General features: G+C 44.7%; 1 protein-coding gene across 1 annotated transcript in view; it reads right to left on the reverse strand.

The window, feature by feature from the left end:
* The window catches only part of LOC125032313 (uncharacterized protein DDB_G0288805-like), a 50,606-nt gene extending 36,414 nt beyond the window's left edge, over nt 1–14,192 (reverse strand). The window contains exons 1-2 of the mRNA XM_047623409.1: nt 13,926–14,192; nt 12,770–12,925 (exon numbers count right to left, since the gene is read on the reverse strand). Coding sequence (XP_047479365.1) covers nt 12,770–12,925; nt 13,926–14,192 — 423 coding nt within the window. The remainder of the gene's footprint in view (nt 1–12,769; nt 12,926–13,925) is intronic.
* Nucleotides 14,193–15,000: the final 808 nt, after the last annotated feature.

Raw genomic sequence — 15,000 nt, forward strand, 5'->3', positions numbered from 1 at the left:
AAATAAAAATGAAAAGGAAAAAACGGCTGATGATACCCTGATGATACCTAGGTCTGGCGCGCCGACCAACGAAGCAGGTAGGCGAGCAGGTAGGTAGGCAAGCAAGCAGGCAGACAGGCATGGAAGGCAAGCAGCCAGCCAGTCGTGGCCAAGGTTACGACACAATGTAAGGACCGGAGGTACAATAACCTGATACAAAACATTTATACTGTCGTCATATTTTGCCGCGCTCGACACCCTTGCGCCGACCGCCGCCCGCTCGCCCCGCGCTCGCCCTGCCCGTTACGCAACTCGTTTCGTAAGGCAGACCCTCGGCGACGAAGGCCTCGTCGGGCGTGGGCGGACGGCGGCGAGGGCGGGGGCGTTCCCGCGGCGCAAGAGCGGCTTTGTGAATGAGCGCACTCTCGGAGCGACGGGCGGAAGGCGGGGATGCGGAGGACGCGGTGACAAATCCACAAAAGGGCTGAATGAAAATGAACAACTTCGCCACGTAGGACATGCGTATACCAGGCACGTCTCGAAGTTACATCCTCCATCAAAATCATGCGATTCTCTTGTAGACGTAAAATCGAAACGCGTCGATTACACACCTCGCCCTGTGGAATTGACCATTCTCATTCACACCCTTCCCACACGCAGAAGGCGTAGGCTGATCTCAACGAAAGCCGAGCGTCTGGTAAAGCCGATTCAGGGGTAAAAGGCGTATCGCGTCGCTCCCTGATGCCGCACGCAAAACACAAATTGTAATAATAACCATAAAAAAAAATCCCACAACCTCTCAGCCATGGAGGACAGACCACGTCAAGGTATTCCCGGTTTGGGGAAATTCACGGAATAATAATAAAAATAATATTGGAAAACGAAGAAGAAAAATGCAGATTCCATATCTCACCTCACAAGACTGGAGTTTCCGTACCACAACTCAAAAAATACTGGGATTTCCATAACACTTGTTGCTAATAGAATCGCAGGTTATAATTGCCAGCAGCATGTCGACGTCTTTATAGATCTTTTATTCGAAGTAACTAAAATGTTAAAGCCAAAAGAGGGCATGAAATATGAGAAAAAATGGGAGAAGGGGATGAAATGAGGGTGAGAGACGGAAGAATAAAAGTCAGTTAGAAAGGTAGAGAGAAAATAAATAAATTCAGGGATATAATATAAATTCAGCAAATAATATAAATAGTGTAAAACGACTATCACAAAATCATGAAAATAAATACAATACACAAAAATCATCCAAAATCATCCCAGATTCCACAACGCTACATGCTTCCGCTTCATCTCCGCCAGACAGGACACATCATAAGACTCGGCGGTAACCCAAACATAATTAAATCCCCTCCCTTCCTCTCTCTCTCTCTCTCTCTCTCTCTCTCTCTCTCTCTCTCTCTCTCTCTCTCTCTCTCTCTCTCTCTCTCTCTCTCTCTCTCTCTCTCTCTCTCTCCATTTCCTCCCCCTCCCCCTCTCTCTTTCTCTCCCTCTCCCTCTCCCTCTCCTTCTCTCTCTCCCTCTCCTTCTCTCTCTCCCTCTCCTTCTCTCTCTCCCTCTCCCTCTCCCTCTCCCTCTCTCCCTCTCCCTCTCCTCTCCCTCCCTCTCTCTCCCTCCCTCCCTCTCCATGTCGTTTTTTTCCCTCATTCTCCTTCCATCCTTCTTCCTTCTTCAATTTTCCTATTCCTTTCTCTTTCTCCCCTTCTACATTCTCAGCCTCTCCTCCCCATTGCGCAATCGCCATTTTTGTCCTATAGCTTCTTCCCTTCCTCCTCCTTTATTCTCGTTTCCTCCTCATTCTCATTCTCATCCCTCTTCACCCATCTCTTGCTCTTCTATTTTTCATTCCTCCTTCCCTCCCTCTTCGCTATCAACCCTCCCTCCCCCTCCCCCTCCCCCCCTCTTCTACTACTCCTTCTCCCATCCTCCCTTTCCCCATGCCCCCCCCCCCCCCGCCCCCCCGCCACTCATGCTCATCACTCACAGGGGTCCAGAAAATTACCCGCCACTTGATAGAAAGGAGAAACAAAAGGAAATGCAAAGAAAAACGTGAAAGGAAAGAAAGGACCGAAAAGAAAAACATAATCCTGACAATTGCTCAAACATGAAAATAATTACAGAAAAGGAAACGAAGAGAGAAAAAAAGAAGGAAGAGAAAAGAAAAATCGAGTCCTGAGAATAGCTCATACACTGAACAAAGAAAACAAAGAATATAAAGGAAAAGAAAAAGAAAAGGGAAACCAAACAAAAGAGGAAAAAACAAAAAATAAAAGAGAAAGAGAAAAAAAAAAAAAAAAAAAAAAATCGAATAACGAGAATAGCCCAAACATGAAAATAATTACCTGCCTTAAAGACATTCACCACGCTTCAATAACAACAAAAAGCGATTGCTGAAGGAATCCAGAACAAAGGGCTGTTTCCATCCCACTGCAACAGACATCTTATCGGAATGAAGTCTTTTTCCTCTTTTTCTGAACTTCTTCAATCCACTTTCCTGCCCTTTTTTTCCCCATTTTTTTCTTTGTTTTTGCCTTTACTCTTCTGATTATAATTCTTCTGTTGTTTCTGTCTCATCATTCTCATTATTTGGTTGTTCTTTTATCGTTACTTTTCTTACCATAATTATCCTTTCGGCTTCCATTTTTTGCAGTTTCATTATTACTCTTTCTTATTATCCTTTTTCTGATTTCCTTTTCAATGTTTACCCCGTTTCTAAACTTTTCGTGTTTTTTTTTTCTTCTTTTTGAATACTGCAATTGTGACAAGATACCCTGTTCGGAAGAGGAAAATCCGAGAACGTCTGATTGATTTCATTCACGAAAGAAAGTACGATTCAAAATGGGACGAGTTTTAAGAAATTGAAAAAAAAAAGAAAAAAGAATGGAAGGATGGGTTAGGGCGAGGGAGGGAGAGAAGACGAGGGGAGGGGAGGGGAGGGAAGGGGAGGCGAGAGAAGACGAGAGAGGGGAGGGGAGGGGAGGGGAGGGAGGGGAGGGGAGAGAAGACGAGGGAAGGGGAGGGGAGGGGAGGGGAGGGGAGAGGTGGAGAATTGGGAGGGAAGAAGGAGAAAGGAGAGATGAGAGGAGAAGAGTAGAGAGAAGAGAGGAGAGGAGAGCAGAGCAGAGGACAGGAGAAAAGAAAAGACCGAGGGAAAGCAAAGAGACTCTCATTTCCCAATACCCTGCTCAATTTCCACTCCTCATAATATCCTTTACACTTACAAAAAATGAAAAATAAAAATAAAAATAAAAAAATAAATCAAACAAACATAACAAAACACGAAACGAGAGGCCAAAGGCATGAGACAACTTTCATTACTCAAACGCAACTCGCAGCGAGACACTCCCGGATGCAAAGCTGTTCCGGCGGTCCCCACTACAGCTTTCTCGGAGGACCGGCTGGCTCTATGGGAGGAGGAGGAGGAGGAGGAGGAGGAGGAGGAGGAGGAGGAGAGGGGGCGGGGAAAGAAGATGATGATGATGATGATGATGATGATGATGATGATGATGATGATGATGATGATGAGGAGGGAGAGTGGGAGGAACAGGAGAAAGGGGAGAAGGATGGGAGGGGAGGAGGATGGGGAGAGGGAGGGTGGGAGGAAAAGAAGGAGAAGGAGGAGAAGGATGGGGAGGGGAAGGGTGGGAGGAAAAGAAGGAGGAGGAGAAGGAGGGGGGGAGGGGGGAGGAAAAGAAGGAGGAGGATGGGGGAGGGGGGGAGGAAAAGAAGGAGGAAGGGGAATGAGAGGAGGAGGTAGAGAAAGAGGAGGAGAAAAGCCAATACGGTAACAACGGAAAAATATCGAAATAAATAAAACGACAAAGACGGTAAAATAGAGATGACGACGACGAAAAAGGAAAAATGCAAGAAAGACGAAGAAATATAAAGAAAAGAAGAAGTAAGAACTGGTCGACGGCGGTTCTGCGTAACAACCCCCCCCCCCCCTCTCTCTCCTTAGTCCAGTTCCCGCACCTCTCCTACCCCCCCCCCCCCCCGCTTCCTTGTTCCTTATTCGCACAGCTCATCCTCTTCTTTCCACGTCTTTGCTTTTATACGAAAATCGAGTCTTAACCATCAAATCTTTCTTCCTAATTCTCTTTCTCTCTTCGCTGCCTGTTTATCATACACTCTCTCTTCATCCTTTACTTCTCTTTTACTAACTCGCTTCATCTTCCTCCTATTTCGCCATCGCCAAAGTTATCAAATATAACAATAACACTCCATCAAACAACTCGGTGAAATACTAATTCCACATTGCTAATAAAAACACCTTTGCAGCCGTCGCGGTCATAACATTCCCTCCAAAGACTCCCCATCAACCTCGCCATCGCCAACACAAGCCTTAACGTCAACCTGAACAGTTAACCTCCCTCTATGAGTAACAGAAACCTCACTTTTATCCTCGCCAATAAAACACTGCCATCGTTTGAATCATCTCTAACTAACACCACCAAGCTCACCATACCTAATGTAACCATTACGAACACCCAACTCATTGCCAACCTCACTATAATTAGAACCGCCATCATCGACACAACCAGTCCCATCTTTAACCTCAGTGTAACTATAAACACCATTGCCAAGCGCTTTTGCCAGTCTCACTATTATTAACACCATCATCACCACCATCTACCTTCCCCAACACCTGGCTCCGTCAATAACCCCCCAAAACATTCACCCCCTCACCAACACGCTCCAACGTTTTCTCCATCACCACCAACTTACCCCAACTTCACCCTCACCTCCAAAATCTCCACAACACTTTCACCATAACCACCAACCTTCCCCAACACCATCCTCATCACTAACCTTCCCCAACTTCACCCCACCACCAACCTCACCCTCGCCACCACCCAGCATCACCATGCACTGCAATGAAGAGACGAGAGCAACGACACATCAGTGCAATGACTCATGAAAAACGACCGAGCTTGGCGAGTGAGTGAGAGAGCGAGAGAGCGAACTAGAGAGCAAGAGAGCGAGTGAGAGACATCAAGTGAGAGGGCGAGCAAGAGAGCGATAGAGCGAGCAATATAGCGAGCAAGAGAGCAACAGAGCGAGCGAGAGAGCGAGCGAGAGAGCGAGCGAGTACCTAGACCGAGTGACCAGACCGGGAACGGTACACCTGCTCGAACGACCCGCTACCGGGAGGACGCCGGTGAGGTATCGCCCTTGTGTTCTAAAAGGGTTGGGTGAGGGGGACGAAGGGGGAGAGAGAAGAGGGAAGGAGAAAGAAGGAGAAGAGGGAAAGATGAAGGGAGTGATGGGGGAAGAGAGAAAGATAAGTGGGAAATGGGATTGAAGGAGGAAGACAAAAATTGAGAAACACAAATAGACAATAACGGAGGAAGGGATGAGGGAGAGAGGGAGGTAGGGTGGGAGAGGCAGGAGAATGATATAAAAAGATAATCAATGAGGGAGAAAGAGCAGATGGGGGGGAAGGAGAGGGAGGAGACCGAGGAAGACAAACAAAATACAAGTGAGAAGAAGAAACAATAATGAAATATATAAACATTGCCAAAGTGTACGGAAAAGACACATATGTACCAAGTAGATAAACAAGACTAAACATCCCTCTAAGTACAAAGAACAAAATAAGAAAAGCAGAAAAGAAAAAGACAAAGTGTTCTCGTTCATCCTCCCCATACGCCCAACGACGCACAGACGCCTAGTACCTTAACCCCGTCCCAACACCCCCAAGCCCTGACCTCCTACCCCCCATCCCCACCCCCACAACCCTCGAACGCCGACCATAAATCAGCATAAACGGCGGGTCCGTCAATTATCCAGAGAAAATCACGGCCTAGCATGTGTGCCTACGCCGCGAGACGCCACTTCACCGTACACTATGATACAAAACACTCGGACACTGTAACCATGTTATTTGTTTAAGCCCACGCCGTTATGCTCGTGTAATGTATTTATAACCATGGTATTTACAATAATCATGGCATTTGCCTACATAAATGGGGGTTCCTTAAGATCCTGGGTATTTGCTTACTACTATTGTATTTACTTAAGACCAAATTTCTTACGATCATATCAATTGTTTAGATTATGTTATTTGCTTGACATTTGCTCATCACCACGGTATATTCACTTAAAACCACAGCACTTGCTTCTGACCAAGCTAATCAAATCTATTTGCATATCAACATATCTAACACTACAGAATTATGATATGGGAATGACACCAATACCATTCCTATCCGAGCAATCCATTTCTTAACACTCGTACCATCATACACCCAACCCTTTGCCATTCCTCGCGGGCATCTTCACCATCGCCTCATGGCTATGGACGGCCACGGTCAAAACTCTTGTAAAACATGTTTCGAATTCCGTCACCGACGCCCAGGTAATGCGACCTCTGTGAGTTTCGGAGCTTCACTCACGATAGGACTTTTGCGCGTGACTGTTTCCTTTGAACGTATAGATGCGTTATAGTCACCGGAGCTCATTAGATTAATCCTTTCCAACTCTTCCTTTCAACAAACTTCCAAAATCGCACAGGAAATGCCACAAATTCTACAAGCACTTTTTGAAAATCCTACATTAAACACAGAATATCTTAAAAATTTCGAATTCTTTAAATCTTTATCCTGTTATCGTTATTCTCTCTTCCCATATGGGCAAAGTTATGAAAAATCTGAAATGTTCAAAATCCTATAAGTAAAATTAAAAAAAATACTGGGAAAAATCATGTAAACAGACCTTAGAAAAATCTTTCTAATACCTGTTATCCCATTCTTCTTATAAGCAAACTCGTTCAAAATCTAAACCTTTGAAAATCTTTAAAGAAATATTTGAAAACCTAACAATCTTATCTTCGGATACCCTTTAAAAAAAAAGCTTCGGAAATATTACAAGGAAATCTCTTTATTCCAAACAAACAAACCTCTGAAACTCCTACACACAAACCTTGGAAAATCCTATAAGCAAGGGTTTGGAAATTCCTTAAGATCCCCACACCCCCCTCTTCCGCATCCCCCCCCCCCCCCCCCCCCCCGTTTCCAAGTGATGCAACCTCATCAACCTTAAGCACACACGAACCTGGCCCCGTTCCGAATAAAAATGCATTCCGCGACTGACTCGGGAATTCGCACCGTAACAACCCGGCCACTACATCGAAACACAGCCGTTTAACTTCTTCTCTTTCTTCTAATTGTTCTTCTTTTTGTTCTTCTTCTTTCTCTTTATCCTGCCTTTCCTTTTCCTTATTCTCCTCCTTTGGCCTTCGCTTCTCCATTACCTTCAGCAAAGTTTATAAACAGTAACACGAACAATATGATGACTCTTTCCAAACCAGAACAAAATCCCTGGAGAGAGAGAGAGAGAGAGAGAGAGAGAGAGAGAGAGAGAGAGAGAGAGAGAGAGAGAGAGAGAGAGAGAGAGAGAGAGAGAGAGAGAGAGAGAGAGAGAGAGAGAGAGAGAGAGAGAGAGAAAGAGAAAGAGAAAGAGAAAGAGAAAGAGAAAGAGAGAGAGAGAGAGAGAGAGAGAGAGAGAGAGAGAGAGAGAGAGAGAGAGAGAAAAGGAGCGAAAAAGAGAAAGAGAAAGAGATATGACTTCCAGAAAATACATGAGACAAAAAGACAAAGAATGAAGACAACAAAAAAAGGAAGAGATTAACTAATAGAGAGAGCAATAAAAAGAAGAGCGATAAGGCGGAAGGCGAAAGCTTGCGTAAGTCTCCACCGTATGACTCACGGTTATAAGACGTGACGTGAATTCTACCTCCTGAATGAAAACGAATTCCGGTTTTTGCGCCGATATATATATGCGCCCGGCCTTTCAATACACTATTTTGTTAATAATCAAAACTTCTGGACAGCATATCATTAATAATTTAATTAAAGGCTTTTTAATTAAATATCTTATTCATGATTTAATGATTTGGAAATGTTGAAGGATGTGCTCTGATTATAATCAGTCTCGAAAGAGAGAAGGGGAGGTGGAAGGTGAAACTGAGAAAGAGTGGATAGAAGAGAATAGGAAAGATATGAGACAAAGAAATGTAAAGAGTGAATGGGAGAGAGAGAGAAAGAGAGAAAGAGAGAAAGAGAGAGAAAGAGAGAGAAAGAGAGAGAGAGAGAGAGAGAGAGAGAGAGAGAGAGAGAGAGAGAGAGAGAGAGAGAGAGAGAGAGAGAGAGAGAGAGAGAGAGAGAGAGAGAATCTCACGATAAAAAGAATCCAAGAAAAAAAGAGATCACACAGAGGAGAGAGAGAGAGAGATAAATAAAAAATAAAATACATCAATCCTGCCACTGCTGTCACTGTACTCTCTTCAGCCTCACCATCACACCATCCACACTACACCAGCGCCGCCATGTGTGTGTGTGTGTATGACCCACTTTGTCTGCAGAAATTCCAGCGTTGCTCGATGATTCTTGCACGACTACACGCCCCCCCTCCCCCTTTCCCTCTGCCTCCCCTCCCTCCTTCTTCTCCATCCTATCCACCTCCTCTCCTCTCCCATTTCCTTCTCCTCCTCCCCTTCCCCCTCCTCTCCTCTCCTCTCCTCTCCCATTTCCTTCTCCTCCTCCCCTTCCACCTTCTCTCCTCTCCTCTCCTCTCCTCTCCCATTTCCTTCTCCTCCTCCCCTTCCACCTCCTCTCCTCTCCCATTTCCTTCTCCTCCTCCCCTTTCACCTCCTCTCCTCTTCTCTCTTCTCCCATTTCCTTCTCCTCCTTCCCTTCCACCTCCTCTCCTCTCCTCTTGCCTTCTCCATCCTTCCACCTCCTCTCCTCTCCCCCTCCCTTCCACCTCCTCTCTTCTCCCCTTCTCCTCCATCTCTTCCCTCTCCTCTTCTCTCCCTGCTTCTCCTTCTCAGTCGAGCAACTTGAGAAGGTGAGGAGAATAAAGATCAGAAGGAGGTGGAGGAACAAGGGAAGGAAGAGGAATTGAAAAGTAAGAGAAGAAGTGAAAATAAGGAAGAGGAGAAAAAGAAAGGAAAAAGAAAGTAAGAATAAGGAAATTGAGGAAGAAGGAAAGGAGATCAAAATCAAACATCACACGCACACAACCAAACAGACGGAGGGGAAAAAAGGGAAATCATCAAATCAAAGTAACAAGAGAGAGAGAGAGAGAGAGAGAGAGAGAGAGAGAGAGAGAGAGAGAGAGAGAGAGAGAGAGAGAGAGAGAGAGAGAGAGAGAGAGAGAGAGAGAGAGAGAGAGAGAGAGAGAGAGAGAGAGAGAGAGAGAGAGAGAGAGAGAGAGAAAGAGAGAGCGAGAGAGAGACGAACATAAAATACAAAACAGAAGAGAAAAAAGGGGGAAGAAAGGAGAAAGCAACAACCCAACGTCCAGTAGCAGAACAGAAGTCATCCCGGATTTAGATACTAACCACACGAGAGAATCCCCTCCCCCCCTCTCCTCCCCCTCCCTCTTCCCCTCCCCTCCCCTCCCCCTCAAGGCCCGCCCAACTATCCCGGTACTCCCTAGCCACACCCAGTACAGCCCCAACCGGTACTCCGAACCCCATACTCCCACACACGGTGACTTGTACTAACGCCGAAGGAGTGAAAGAAAGAAAGAAAGAAAGAAAGAAAGAAAGAAAGAGAGAAATAGAGAGACAGAAATAGAGAGAGAGACAAATATAGAGAGAGAGAGAGAAAGAGAGAGAGAGAAAGAGAGAGAGAGACAGAAAGAGAGAGAGAGAGAGAGAGAGAGAGAGAGAGAGAGAGAGAGAGAGAGAGAGAGAGAGAGAGAGAGAGAGAGAGAGAGAGAGAGAGAGAGAAAAGAAGATTAAGAAAACTCGCTGGTCAGAAGGAAGGCACCCCCACCCCCACCCCCTCCCTTCTGCCATGTCGTCTAATTTCTTACTGCCACATTCAAATCCTTCGAGGTTGGAGAGGGAGAAAGGAGGCAAAATGAGAGAAAAGAAGAAGTAGAGAGAAGGAGAGTAGAGAAAGGCATAAAAAGAGAGGAGAAAAGAAGAAACAGAGAGGAGAGAAAAGAAGAAACAGAGGGAAGGAAAGGAGAGAAAGGAATAAATAGCGAATAGAAAAGAAGAAACAGACAGGAGAGAAAAAAAGAAACAGAAGGGAGAGAAAATAATAAATCGAGAGGAGAAAAGAAGAAATAGGGAAAAGAAGCAGGGGAAGTGAACAAGAGATAGAGAAAGAGGGAAGGAGATAGGAGGATTGGGAGAGGGAAGCAGACATGGAGAGTAGATAGATAGATAAATTGGTAAAGGGAGAATATATAGAGAGAGGGGGGAAGAGGGGGGGAAAGAGAAGAGGGAAGAGGGAGATAAAAGGAGAGACTGAGAAGAGATACGGATAAACAGATAGATAGAGACAGAGAGAAATGAAACACAAGTCAAGGACCACATCAGCACGCCAACGAGTCAGTGAAGCCCCAAGAATGACTCAGTGAATCGGTGAGTCAGTGAGTGTGCGTCTTGTGGAAACGCGTAGCGGCCAAGCGAGTCGATGTGGGAGCGGGTGTGCGTGAGAGTGAGATAATGAGTGAGTGAGTGAGTGAGTGAGTGAGTGAGTGAGTGAGTGAGTGAGTGAGTGTTTTTGAGAGAGAGAGAGAGAGAGAGAGAGAGAGAGAGAGAGAGAGAGAGAGAGAGAGAGAGAGGGAGGGAGGGAGGGAGGGAGGGAGGGAGGGAGGGAGGGAGAGAGAGAGAGAGAGAGAGAGAGAGAGAGAGAGAGAGAGAGAGAGAGAGAGAGAGAGAGAGAGAGAGAGAGAGAGAGAGAGAGAGAGAGAGAGAGAGAGAGAGAGAGAGAGAGAGAGAGAGAGAGAGAGAGAGAGAGAGAGAGAGAGAGAGAGAGAGAGATATAATGAGAGAGAAAGAGAGCGTATTCTTGTGCGTTTTTGGTATGGTGAATGCATTTGTGTGCGAGTGTAAGAGTAATCATATCTCTGCCTTTACGTATGTTTACACGTATGTGCGTATCCGCCTGCGAGATAACCTAAATAAATCTCAGCACTTTTGACTCTTACTTCCGAAAAAGCAAACAGTTCTCCCTCATGGAAATGGCATGCACTCTCGGTTTTGGTCCCAGTAATTATTACCATTGACGAAAAGACCATCTTTACAGTTATAATTACTAAAAAAAAGCCATTAGAAGAAAAACGGGGAGTAAAATGACATTCATAATCAGGTAAGCGTGCATTCTAAGTAGATAATAATGTTCAAATATAGCGATGATGTTGATATCGAAAGCAAAAAACTGAAATTACCTCATATCAGCAAACAAATAATTCTAAAAACAGGAAAAACAACAATAACATTAACCCAAAAATAATTACAATAACAATAAACCCAAAACAAAAAAAAACAAAAAACAATTTCACGACACGCGCTCCCCCCCCCCCCCTCCCTCCTTGTTCCTCCTCCTCTTCCCCTTCTCCTTCCCCTTCTCCTCCCCCCTCCTTCCCTCACCTATTATCTAACTACGTTACAATCCGTGACAAAGAAAAAAAAAAAAAAAAACAAGAAGGAAAAGAAAACAAAAATTGTCGTGATGTCTTCGTAATCAAGAGAGATTACAACTGCGGTGTCTTGTTCCCCTGCGCTGGTTGCCTGTCTGTTGCCGGGTTTGTCATGTGCTTGTTCCGAATGCTTGCCGAAAGACATATCCGGACTGAAAGATCCATAGAGACAAGACCTAGGTATATATACAAATAAAACACAGTCTCACACACACACACACACACACGCACACACACACACACACAGAGACAGACAGAGACACACACATACACACACACACACACACACACACACACACACACACACACACATACGATGATTTAAAAGTGTAAAGTAAAACAGTTCACTCGCAAAAATAAGTGCAGTCTTAGAAAACGACTAAGCGAGAATATCTACTTTCGCAAATAGCACGAAAAGGGGGCGCCATGATTACAATTTCCCTCCGTCTTGTGTCACAATCTTCAAGAACCTAATAACCTGCGCAATAACAGTATAATAACAATAACACTATCATAACAATAACAATAACACAAACACCAGCGCCAACACCTCAGCGGCGCCCGTGTGTTTGGGTCAGTGGTGTCGCCTCCTTTTTAAGCTTCATTCACTTTTTGGGGGAAAGTTTTTAAGCTTTTGTTCGGGTTTTAAAGTAATTTAATTTTGTAGTCCTTTTTTAAAGCTCTGTTCAATGGTTGTGTTATTTCTGAAAAGTTTTCGTTCAATGTTCGGCTTCGTTCTAAAGGATTTCGTTCAGTGTTTGGGTCTTTTCGTGTGATTTCCTTTCATGTTCAGGTCTTTTTCTTTAAGCTTTCTTTCAATATATAGTGGGTTTTTTAAGGAATCATTCAACTGTCAGTGTTTTTTTAAATCTTATGCGTAGTGTTCAGAACACCTTTTCTTTGTTTATGCATGTGACTCCACCGTTGCATTTCTTTCCTCATTCGTTTTTTCCCCTCTTTTTTATTTTTATTTTTTTCCCTCTTAACATCTGATTCGTCTATTTTTATATCTCCTAATTCATTTTCTTTTTTCAACTTCAGGAAAATGTGAAAGAAAAAGTCAGTGTTCAAAGGACAGTCTTGATGATACTGAAAGCACAGTCCAGGTTCACCCGCTCAGGGTTACCAAAGTGAACCGCCGGGTTTCGACCCTTGTATCTAAAACATATGCCAATACGAGTAGGCGGGTGTGTGGCGGTTAACACATTGGCAACACTCAGAAGGAGAAGGAGAATAAGGACTTAAGGCAGAGAAAAAAAAATACAAGTAGAAATATGGATAGACATGTAAATAAAAGCACAATACGCATTTCTTTCTTTTGTACAATATTTCTTACGTCGGAAGAACACGATGACGAAGCTAACCGCATTAACGACGACGACGGCGACGGCGAAGACGAAGAGGACACAGGAACCTCGCCAGAAACAGAATCGCCTCGGCCGAAGAACAAAGACCCAACAACGGCAACGGCTCCTCTCTGCGCATCCTCTTCCTACGCCATCAATCCCACGAAATCGAACCGACAAACTAGCCACGAATAAAGCAACATCACTACCCCTTCTCACTCCCACCCAGCAGGAACACAAGAGCCCAGCACACTACAGTATTTGTCTCGACCAGCATGATAATGTGCGCCAGTCTCGCTCTGTAAACAGGTGTTGGGCTTGTCTCGACGCGCTGCCAGGGAGGCAGGTGTGACCTACCGACAACTACGCAGGTAAAAAAAAGAAAAAAATTCTACCTCCCGACTACCCTACAATTAAGCGTCGTTGCACGTTAATATATGCATGTATAAATGTAGATAGATGTGTGTATGTATATATGTATATATGTGTATATATATTTGTATATATGTATATAGGTATATAGGTATATATGTATATATGTATACATGTATATATGTGTGTATGTGTGTGTGTATATATATATATATATATATATATATATATATATATATATATATATATATATATATATAAGGTATGGTCGTCGCATTGGCGGGTGAGAGAGAGAGAGAGAGAGACTGATATATATATAGATAAAAAAAATTGATAGATCGACAATCGGAGACCCTATTGTTGAATTCCGAAGCCTTTTAAAGAATCAACCATCTTGCACAGAACAGATTCATTTACATGCCTAATCAGATAACAAAACCCTGTAAGTACACACATGCACGGACAGGGACAATCGGCCGCACTCTTCCAATTCAAGGGCAAAGGAAGAGATTTAAAGCCGCCAGTACACCTGCGTACAACGGCAAGGTTTCCAGCCCACGCAGTCAGCATCGCCAACCGCGTCACAGTCTCACAGTCATCACACACTACGGTCTTTCTTCCCCTTGGTGGTGAGTGGGTGGTGACCTGGTGGTGACCTGGTGGTGACCTGTTGGTGACTTGGTGGTGACTTGGTAGTGACTTGTATGGGACTAGTTCGACTTGACTTGATAAGGATGCGATTTTTTATTTGGTAGGGACCTGAGGATGACTTGCTTGATTAAGCTGTAACTTGTAGACGAACTGTCTGACATAGTGGTGACTTGCAAGCGACTGAAGTGACTTAGTGACAAGTGACCCTTCTGACTTGGTAACTTGTAAGCGACTTGCTTGACTTAGTGAGTGATTTGCAGACGACATTCTCGACTTGGCGGTGACCAACATCTCTCTTGCTTGACTTAATGGTGACTCTTCATTTCCTTGCTTGACCTGGAAGGGTCTTGCTGACTCCCTGCTCTGCCCTCGCGCCCCACCTGCACACATTTTCACAGCGATTATGAGTCACCTGCCCCGCGTGTGATAACAAAACGATGAATCCCGCGACTCCATTTCTTATTCTAACTCCCTGCGCTAATAAAAAACAAATCGTTTGAAGATTACTACGTTCCCAATGCATTCGCAGCAAAACCGATTTACTTCAAGGGTTCAACGTAAGCTTCTAGAACCAACAAATACACAGCTAGTCATCGTGCCACACTACTGACAACTTAAAAAAAAAACGAGTCAAAATTAAAATGTCTCAAAAAAGTGGCGTTGCCCCACCCTGGATATCCTAGCCCCCGCGGCATGACCGGTGTTGTCGTCCCGCGGCAAAACACGACAACTACGACTCCCACTCCCTAAGAACACCAAATTCCCGTCAAAGTCTAGCATAAAAGAGTACTCCACTTAAACCGGGCGTCGTTTGGTAGAAGGACTGGTATCAGCTGGTTACCTCCACTTATAACAAAGATATATATATATATAGAAAGAGATAGATAGATAGATAGATAGATAGATAGATAGATAGAGAGAGAGGAAAGAGAGAGAGAGGAGAGAGAGAGAGAGAGGAGAGAGAGAGAGAGTGGGGAGAGAGAGAGTGGGGAGAGAGAGAGTGGGGGGGAGAGAGAGAGAGTGGGGGGAGAGAGAGAGAGTGGGGAGAGAGAGAGAGAGTGGGGAGAGAGAGAGAGAGTGGGGAGAGAGAGAGTGAGTGGGGAGAGAGAGAGAGTGGGGAGAGAGAGAGAGAGAGAGAGAGAGAGAGAGAGAGAGAGAGAGAGAGAGAGAGAGAGAGAGAGAGAGAGAGAGAGTGGGG

Source organism: Penaeus chinensis, chromosome 14, assembly GCF_019202785.1.
Source record: "Penaeus chinensis breed Huanghai No. 1 chromosome 14, ASM1920278v2, whole genome shotgun sequence".
NCBI lineage: Eukaryota > Metazoa > Arthropoda > Malacostraca > Decapoda > Penaeidae > Penaeus > Penaeus chinensis.